Here is a 10,578-nt window from a genome sequence, read left to right on the forward strand (position 1 = left end):
CTAATCCAGTTTTACAAGAAAAACGGATTTTAATGTTTTTGCCTTGGAATTCATTTTCGTGTCTGCCATTATTTTGCTACTAGTTGTAAGAAGAAATTGTCTTTAATTCTGAAATATGAAATGGGTTGTTAACACCTGTGATGTAAAAATATCTTATGTGTGTGTATATATGTATGAATGAATGTGCCGCCATATATTTCCCACTTTCGAAATATTATATGTAATATAATTTTCGAACAAATAATGTAGTAAAAATAATACTTTTTTTGTTTATAATTTCTTTAGTAGAGTCTTGTAAATGTAAACTAGTAAAATTATAATAATTGCACCGGTTGAATGCTTGCTCCGGATAATTTCTAAAGCCCGGATTTTCGGGAAAACAACTTTGAAATTTAAAGTTTAATTACAAAATGAAAACTTTGTAAACATTTTAATGAAATTGAATTCATATTAAATTAAATGAACATTACTATTTCCGATTAAATCTTTAAAATTTTAAGAAATCATAACCGTGAGCACCAGTTTCTTACGTCATTGAGCTTACCAGGTAGGTGACGAGCCTACCGTAGTTTTATATCAAATATTTAAGGTTATTGATATTTACTATTTTATTTTGCTGTTATTTTTAATATTGAATTATATTAAAATATGGCAATTATTAATATTAATTTTTTTTTTTACTTTTTTTATATGTAATGTATATAAAGCTATATAATATTGAATATAATATTAATATTGAATAGTGACCAGTCAAGTCACTATTAAAATCGGGCTTTGAACCCGAGACCCTTCTGCTGAAGGTCCAGTGCAATAACCATTACATTAAGAATTACTTAAAATCTAAAATAAATATGCCCTTAGAAATAGAGAAACGAAGAATATCCCCAGAAATAGAGGAAAAACTATATGATGGGCGGGTGACTGCGAATAGTTAATCCAATGATTTACAAAACTGAAGTATAACTCTATACTAAAAACTTAAATGTTCGGTTATTGATTCAAAATTAATTCCGAATTTCGAAAAATTTTAAATTATTCGAAACAATCATTTTGTATTTAAATCTCGAATTGAAAACAATTAAATAGCCATACAAGGCATTGAAACGTTATGAAAATTTCTTACTTTAATACATACATACTTGCACAGTTCATTCCCTGCTACAAAAAAAAAGCAAAACAAAAAAAATATAAGAAACAAAACGCTGATTACAAAAAAAAAAAAATTGCAAATTTAGTTAATTCTATGCAAGAGCTCTGATGTGAATGAGGGTGGAATGATGAAAATTTTTGCACCTTCTTGCAACATAACCGATCGATGTGGACATAATGTGAAGAATTAAAAGAAAGAATAAAGAAAAATAACAAAAAAAAAAAAATAAAGGAAAAAAGTTAAAATAGAAAAAATGAAAAATTTAATGTATAAAATTAAAATTATAACTGTAAAGGATGGATGGCGTGCAGTTTTTTCACTGCATTTTTGTTTTATTACACATTCACTTTTCCGTGCAATTCAAATACCTATTTACATTTATATGTATACATAAATATTATGGGAAATTATAATAATTTATGTATACACATTCGAATTATATGCAAATAGAAACATAGGCATTTCACATAATCATACATACATACATACATATATAATGTATTAATATGCATAATATTTTTTTTTGTGAGCCACTTCGAACCTATAATGCTATGCTCCACCGTTATTTCTCTTTATTCCTATATTACTTGTTTTCCTTTTATTTTCCTTTTTTTTTGTTTTTTGAAAACCTTCAGCTGTTTGTATGTATGTATGTATACGAACCTCGAGAGCTATTTGAATATGTGATTTTTTTGCCGCCTCTTTGAATCTTTACGGTTTTTTTTTGTTTTTTCCATCATTTTATTTAATTTTTTTTCTGCTTTTTCCTCTTATAATTATTTATATGCAAAAAAAAAAAAAAAAAAAATTGTGGATAAAGGACTTTTTATTTTATTTATTATTATTTTTTTTTTTTTTTTTTTGTCAAAAACACTGTGAGAATTGTTGCAAGATTTCGTTTTTGTTTATATATGGGTTTTGTTAAAGCGCAAAGTGGCTCTATAATGTTGCAGTACATACGTATATATATATACATACATATATATAACAATACATTAAAGTTATGCATACAATATGAACGGTATTTGAATTGTGTACGTCATACCTTTATACAGGTGTGTATATAGTATATATTGTAGCATATTGTGCTAAGAATTTTTTTTTTTTCATTGTTTTATGAATTGTAACGCTTATGTATGTATATAGGTGAGGTGAGTTTAAGTGCCTCTAAAATATCTAATGTTAAAGAAATGCATTTTCTTGGAAAATTTGTGTAATAACAAAAGGCAAGTTATTTCTCTTTTACAATAGCGGTACATACATACATATACATATATGAAAAATAAAAATGAGAATAAAGAAATGAAACAAACATACATAACAAAGGTATAAAAATAAAATAATAAAAAAAAATTACAAGAAAAAATCTTGGCCTTTGTTTTTTGTTACGGAAAAACCTCTAAATTAAATCCTAGAATTCCATTTAGGCCATTAGCATTTCTTTATTTTATGTTTTGTTTATTTTTTTTCCTTTTTAATTTTTTTTTTTATACATACATATAATATGAATTTTTGTTTTTGTATTTGTTTAACATTTTAATTCCTTTTTTTTTTATTATACTTTTAGATTATCGATCAAATAATTATGGTTACCAACAGGGTGGAAGAAACAACTATAATCCAGCAACTAATAATTATGGTAATAATTATGGTAACAATAACAGAAATAATAGTAATAATTCAAATACTGCAAATACTGGTTATGGTAATAACCATAATAACAATAATAATAATAATAATGCTGGCAGTAGTGGTATGTGGGTACAAGGTGGTGCAAATAAATCTGGTAACAACAACAACAATAATAATAGATCACAACAGCCATCAACATATGGTGAATATAGAAGACAAAATCCAAATTCACAATATGATTCTGGAAATAATCGTAATTTCAATCAAAATTCAAGAGGCGGATCTGGAAATTTTGGTAATTTTAATCAAAATCAAAATCGTGGTGGATCAGGAAATTATGGTTCATATGAAAACAGAAGAAGATATTAAGCGTCTTATAATTATATAAATATTAATATATATATTTATATAAAAAAAAAAATCAGACAAACATGTATGTAATAATTTACAAATCAAAGTATCAACAACAAAAAAAAGAACAGAAAAAAAAGTGCAAAGATTTTATATTATCATAATTGAGTTGTAATTATCGTAGTTTTTAATTTTTTTTTTTTTTTTTTGATTTTAAAAAGAAGAAACTTTTAATTTTTATTATTCAGTACATATTCAATTGTGAAATAAATGAAACCAAATTCTTTGGCTTTTTAATAATATTCTTTGTATACTATTTTATCATCATTATTTAACAAATAAAATATCAAGTAAGTTGTAGTTTATTTAGTCCTTTCCCAATTTTATTAAATCAAGAAATTATAATGTTATGGATCAATTACACGCAACGTTCATTTCAAATTTATACCAAATTTCTATTAAGTATAATATGGGGGTTTTCGTTTATGCACACTACGCTGAAAGTCCTACATTAGAACTAAAATTTCTAAGCCGCAGCGGTAAACAGTATGCGAAAACTTCAGCTAAGTTCTTTTCATTTACTACAAATTCTGAAACTTCTAAATAATCATTCGTTAGAAAATAACAGAAATGACATTGTTTATGAAATAGTATCGCAATACTTTTCGCCCTCCAATTCACTGCAAAATATGGAAATTTTAACAAGATTTGAAGACTTAAAGAAAACTTACTTTAATAATCCTTCAATATCTGAATCTGTCATTTTAAAATTTAAAATTTTTTTGAATTTAAAATTTGAAATAAAAATGAAGTTTCAGGAGGCAGCGACAAAATTTAAATTAGAAGTCTGCGCTACATTTCTGACATTTCTTTATTAAAGATTGAATTTTCGAAAGCACTTTATTGCAGCCAGTAATTTCCAAACGATCTATATTTTTAGTGTATGTAGCGCGAATTTTCAAACGTGTTACAAGCTAGAACTATTCTAGAGCTGAATAAACGAAATCCCCCTATGTATACTCTTGTAGGTATTGTAATGTTTTATCAGTTCTGCAAAATTTTTAATATTGACAAATTATGTGAGTCTTATTTTTCGGCAAATGATTTTCTGACAGACTTTTTATACCAAATCAAATGAATTTTTTTTTTTGAAAACTTAAAAATTAAAAAAACTTGGAATTAGTTTATAATTTCACGTTGTATAAAAATATTGCTGCGGTGTTGCTATAATATTTCAATAATTATGTTGCGATGGCCTATTATTGAATTTTATGGCAATATGTTAAATTTGTACATATTAAATATTTTTATTTTGGTTTAAATGGCTGAATTTACAATTTGTTTTTTAATTAACGTTATTGTTTTTTTGAATAATGCTATTATTAATTAAAAAAAAAAAGAAAGTTTAGATATGAAAATTTGAAAAAATAATGAAAGCAAAATAAAATTTTGTGTTGCGAATTTTTACTAAGCATTGTCGGAATGTTAAGCTATTGTTGAGAAATTTCGTGATTACTTTTTGATTATATTGCCAGGAACACTGCTGCAATATCTTTGTAGTGTTTACTTATTAATTTCATGGAATAAAATTTCAAAATTTATAATGAATAGTACTTAAAGTTTTTTTTTATCGACAACATTAAATTAAATGTAATAAAAATATTCGTGTATAAATAAAATACAAAAGTTATAATATAAATATAAAGTTATAATACAAACTTTAATTGTTTAAGGCCTGAAAGTAAAAGAAGAATAAGATGTGTTAGTAAAATTATTTCGGATTATCAAAACATAGAGGGCTATATGAAATAACATTAAGAATTTCGAAAAATCATTCAATGAATGTGCAATGCGCATTACATTAAAAATTTCTTTTTCAATATGTTAGAAAATATTTTAATCATAATTATCTGTTATAGTGTTAGATATGAAAATAATAGCAAATATTTAATAATTTTATTAAAATTGTTTACTGTACTCAAACATTTTAATGCATACTTTTTTAAAAATTTTTAAATCCAATGCATTTGTTCCCTGTTAATATTTGAAATGAAAATTATTTTAAAATTTTAACCTAAACCTAAAAAATCTTTGATGGTTTCCAATAGTAAAAAAAAAAAAACTTTTTAATGCATACCAATTGATTAGACTCAAATTAGACCGGAAATTTTAAATTTACAAATTATTGAATCACAAAAGTTAAATATGTAATTTCATTTTAAGAATAATCAGAAATTGCAGATTAAATTTACATAGCTCTGCATTTATATACTTACCACTTATTTACATATATGTAAACATTTATTAAACTTTATGTATATACATACTTACGATAAATATTAACAATAAAATATTTGAACAATAATTCTTTACATATTGCGTTAACTATAACCCCTTTAATTTTTCATAATATGACGGCTGAAAATCACGAACATGAAGCAAAAAAAGTATTGGCTGTTGTTTTTTTTTTCTTGGAGGTTCCGTTATATTTTCTTTTATTTTTTAAAATGTATAACACATTTTTGAAATTAAATTTATAAAAAAATTAAAACGGAAATCAATAGCAAATGTTAAATATCCTTGCAAAAAAGAAAGAGAGGAAAAAAGAATAAAAAAAAATCCTTTATTAACTGGATGTCATAAAAAACAGTTATTATATAAGAAATTTAGAAATACAATACATTTTTGATCACAAATTTCATGCTTTTTCTCTTAATTATTTAAAAAATATAAAAAAAAAAATGCATTAATGAAAAATTATTTGAATAAAACGCGTAAAAGTACACTATAGTAGGTCTTCATTAAGTGGGCACTTATAATTTCTTTTGAAATGGCAATTTTTTTTTTATTTTTTTGTGTTTTCTTTTGTTCCGACCAGCCAAATTCAATAAATACAACTAAAGCATGTACTAAAAAATAATATATGAAACATATTTAGCAATATACATATAAGAAAAACAAAAAAATTGTGTATTTGAAACCAAAAAATTTTCTTTTGTGAAAATATAAAAAGAAAAACAAAAAATAGAAAAAAAAAAATTCAAGTGACCTCTTGAAAAACAATTGGAACAATAAAAAATCGAACAATAATTTTGAGAAATGCCCTCATATGACGATAAAACGATTCGATTGGAACGCACCACTGTATACAAATTCGTACATTGTATATTATGTACAATTAAAAAATAAATAAGAATAAAAATTAAACAAAAAAAAAGGAAAAAAGAGTGAAAATAAAACGCGATCAAATTTTGTGCCCCGATACCAGCAAATTTTTTTTTTTAAAGAATAGCTGCTTGCATAAGAATATTTTTTATGTTCTTGTTTTTTTTTATATTTTGTGACATAATAATAATAATTGTATACTCATATAAATTAAAGAAGGTATGTTGTATATAACGAAAAGGGAGAATCTGCTGTTATTTTTTCATAAATATGTATATGGACCGAATAAGAAGCCCCTTTATGTACAATGTACAACAATAGCTGATTAATAGAAACGGATGTTATGTAAAATATTCTTTATGTACAAATACAGATTTGCAAGTACATTTACGTTATATGAATGAAATTTCATTGAATGAATATACAGTCACTTCATATTTAAAAAAAGAAGAGAACATAAATTAATTAATATCATTCTATTTTTGGTCCTAATTTAAAATCACTGTTTTCTTGGTATTATGTATATACTAATAGCATATTTCTATTTATTAATTGAAATTCACTAAAAATTGTTTTATTTAATTCGATCGCACACGATCGAAACATTTTTAAAACTTTCACGAATTAAGCCATTTCCGTTGTATGAATTTGTTAAAATATTTTTGTGAAATTTATCGGTTCGGAAAATATAGCATTTGATCTACAATTTTTATTCCGGAAAATTTTTTGATCAGGGGCGTTACTCTATAATTTGATTTCGATGAAACATTTTTCGTTTTTACAGAAAATGAAACGTACAAATTGTTTGGTCCAAATACGAAAATCTTTTTACGAAAGTCGAACTATATAAGGTCCCACACCAGTAGATAAAGAATTTAGAAAAAAAAATTAATACATATTAAATAATGTACCACGACGTCGCTGGTGGTCACGAAGAAAGCCTGTTAAAATTTTTTTTGACAACGACTGTATGTAAACACAATCACTTTTTTTATGTACATTTTGATTTCATTTGCGGATGTCATTCTAAAACATTTTTTTACACAAATAACGTATTATAGATTTTCGCGTACATACATAATTACATACATATATATAACTAAATAAAAAAAATCGAACAAAATGAAAAAAATTTATAGAAGAAAATGTCATTTTTGCATTCTTACCTTATATATTTGCGCATTACGTAAATGTATGTGATTTAATACAGAATTTTTGGTTATTTTGGTATATACTAGGGTTGTTTAATTTTTGCCTTCTTGTTTAACCAATCAACCGTCATTTGGATTCAGTTATAAAAAGTTTATGATTATATTGCCAAAACTTTTATTGTTAACATTATTTCTACATTTTTTTTTTTATTCCAACAGGAAAAAAAAATCTGTGTTTTTGTCCTTATTATACGTTTGGACCCATGTAATGAAAAATTCCAGAATGCTTTTTCATCCTTGCTTCGTTTAATTTTTGTCATATTGTTCACGTTGTCGCAGTTTACATTTTATTAATGAAATACAGAATTTATGCATAAGTTGAGTGTATACACGTACAAACATATGCGATTAATTTTGACGTTGTTTCCTTTGTAAACTTTTTTTTTTGCATGTTGCGATCATTTCATTGATTTTATTTGTAAGACATTTTTGTAATGAAACACTTGAAAAATTAATCAATTAAAAAACAAAATTCTTTATTAATTATTCGGAAGCTGAGATTTCTTTGGAATAATTTACAATAATGAGATTTTGTTTTTATGTTGTAATTTGGAACACAGTAATTCAATTTAAAAAAAAATTCCATTATTGTATTTAAAGCTTCCCGCAATTCTTTTATTTCATTCCAAATTTTTGAAACTAAAGTTTAGGACACGGTTTTTGTATATATTTTATTAAACTTTTATGATATGTTTGTATGCAATATTCAAACAATTTTCGCACTATTTCATAAAATGTTTCTCTATCATGATTTTTAGCACTTCTTGCCTTCTAAAATGCAATAATACTTTATTAATATACAACCCAGCAATTTACATATATAAGCTGAATTGTCTATTAAAACTGTATTTTTGTATTTTAGAAATAAAACGCTGTATACGAGTAGGTATACTTATATGAAAATATAAGAGATTTTCATATAGATGTAGATGAATTCGATGTAAGTTGAATTCGCGATTTCAGTTCCGACTGCAAGAGATTTTATTAATTAAAACTGCACTACAATAGACTACTAAAGCAGCGTTGCTAACAAAAACTCTGGTGACAAAAAGTTTGAATTATATTCTCTTCTAATTGACTTCACTACTAATTGAGTCTATAAATGTAAAACCAGAACAAAAACATGCGCCATTATAAATCTTTGTTTGCACGGCAAACGTGAAGTCATCCGTATTTTTGACACTTTCTATAAAAGCAATTAATTTGATTTAACAGCTAAACAATTTTACTCGAAACATTACTGATGGTAAATTAGCAATATTTATGAAGAAACTTGATTTGCTATATTTATTTCTAAATACAAATTACAAAGCAGTTTTCACTATATATATCGCAATATATATAGTATTTATGAAAGTACCTATATGTATAAGCGAACGTTTAAAAAAAAGGTCTAACAACGTTTATTTCATTTATGCTAAATTATGTTTATTACTGATTGTAATAAATTTAGATAAGTACAAGTATAATTGACGTTGTACTCACAGCGTTTAGTTATTTAAAATAAGTTGTTTTCCAAAACCAAGAGGATTGAAAATCAGGAGTCTTGGCCTCAACATATATACTTAATTGTTTTTAATTTTTTTTTATGAAATTCTATAAATCGGAAGAGTTGATAATTCTATTCAATTTATAAGTTCAAAAACTTAATAATAGTTATTTTAATAAAAATGGTGTATTTATCTGCTGCACAAGAAATTATTTTCGAGAAAATTAGAGACTGTATATTTTGTTGAAATTTATTTAACGGGGTTATATACAAAATGCCAAATTGATAAACAGCTAATAAGCGAACCGGAAAAATCTTCTAAAAAACAAAATTTATCAAACGCAAATCAGGTTTTATTAATAAACTTTTTGATACCTTGTATACTTCAACTTTAAAATACGAGTAAGAAGAATGCTTTTAGCATTATGAGTTTTTGCCTTTTTAAATAAACACGTAATGTGGACGTAAGCACAATTTATCACTTTTGCATTAGATAGTGAAAACGCCAATCAGTATTTTCAAGTTTTTCAGTAAAAAATCTAATTTGATGAGTGGCTCAACACTGTGATTAAAAGTACAACACTGCAGAGGTCCTAAGAAGTATTTTGTGTTTGCTATACAAAAGATCGAAAGCGCAAAAATTACTGGATTCTGTAAGCTTCTAATTAAATTCCCTTACCGTTATCTTACTATTTCACAATAATATAAACACAACATATGAATTTTATATTAAAGATATTTGTATATAAGACTTCATATATTTAATATTCCATGACACACTCGTAATTGAAAAATTAAAAGAGCAGTTGAAATTTTCCTTACGCTATTTTATTAAGCCATAATAAAATTTTTAATCTAAAATTTCTTATTATACAAAAAGTAAATATTTAACAAAATTTTTAGCACTTGACAAAAATGAGACTTTTGTAAAAAATGAAAAGGTGATAATTCCATACTATACTAGATTCAAGTGAAAAGGTTTATTACACTTAATTTTTTTGGTTTTGGTTTGTTTTTGGCTACTGAAGCATGCATACGCTATCTATTGATCTTTAAAATTAACATGTTGTTATGTCTAAATCGTATTTTGATTTTTTTTGTATAATTATATGTGAGAGTAAAAATTGTATGTACAAAATTTGACTAGTAATGAGGCTATTCTAGTAATATTGTTTGGACTTTAACGATTTAAATGCTTTTTTAAATTCAATTTAAGCACATTTCCTTAAAAAAATTTTTATGAAAAATATTATGTGAGTAAAAGTAAAAATCTTTTAAATATAATAAGATAGATAGAATTATGGTAATTATGGTTATCACATTTATTGGCAACTGGATTAGAATTTTAGTAGCCGATGAAGTGTTGTGTTGTGCGATGTTCAGTGCTTGAACAGAACTAGATTCATATAGCATACTAATATAGAGTACTAAAATATAAATACTTAATTATTTTTGGTGGTATATCTTAGTTTTGTTATAAATTTTAACTCATATTTACTTTAAAGTCATAATTTGAACCGAAGGAGTCGAGACAAAATTGTAGTGAACTACAGAATTTTCGAACAAAATGTATATATATT

The 10,578-nt window shown here is 24.7% G+C and overlaps 1 protein-coding gene across 1 annotated transcript in view; it reads left to right on the forward strand.

Moving 5' to 3' along the window:
* LOC129609566 (5'-3' exoribonuclease 2 homolog) overlaps positions 1-3,242 on the forward strand; it is a 31,753-nt gene extending 28,511 nt beyond the window's left edge. Inside the window, exon 9 of the mRNA XM_055521554.1 lies at positions 2,718-3,242. Coding sequence (XP_055377529.1) covers positions 2,718-3,151 — 434 coding nt within the window. The 3' untranslated portion in view covers positions 3,152-3,242. The remainder of the gene's footprint in view (positions 1-2,717) is intronic.
* Positions 3,243-10,578: the final 7,336 nt, after the last annotated feature.

The sequence above is a fragment of the Condylostylus longicornis genome, unplaced genomic scaffold, assembly GCF_029603195.1.
Source record: "Condylostylus longicornis isolate FDR11 unplaced genomic scaffold, ASM2960319v2 ptg000040l, whole genome shotgun sequence".
Lineage (NCBI taxonomy): Eukaryota > Metazoa > Arthropoda > Insecta > Diptera > Dolichopodidae > Condylostylus > Condylostylus longicornis.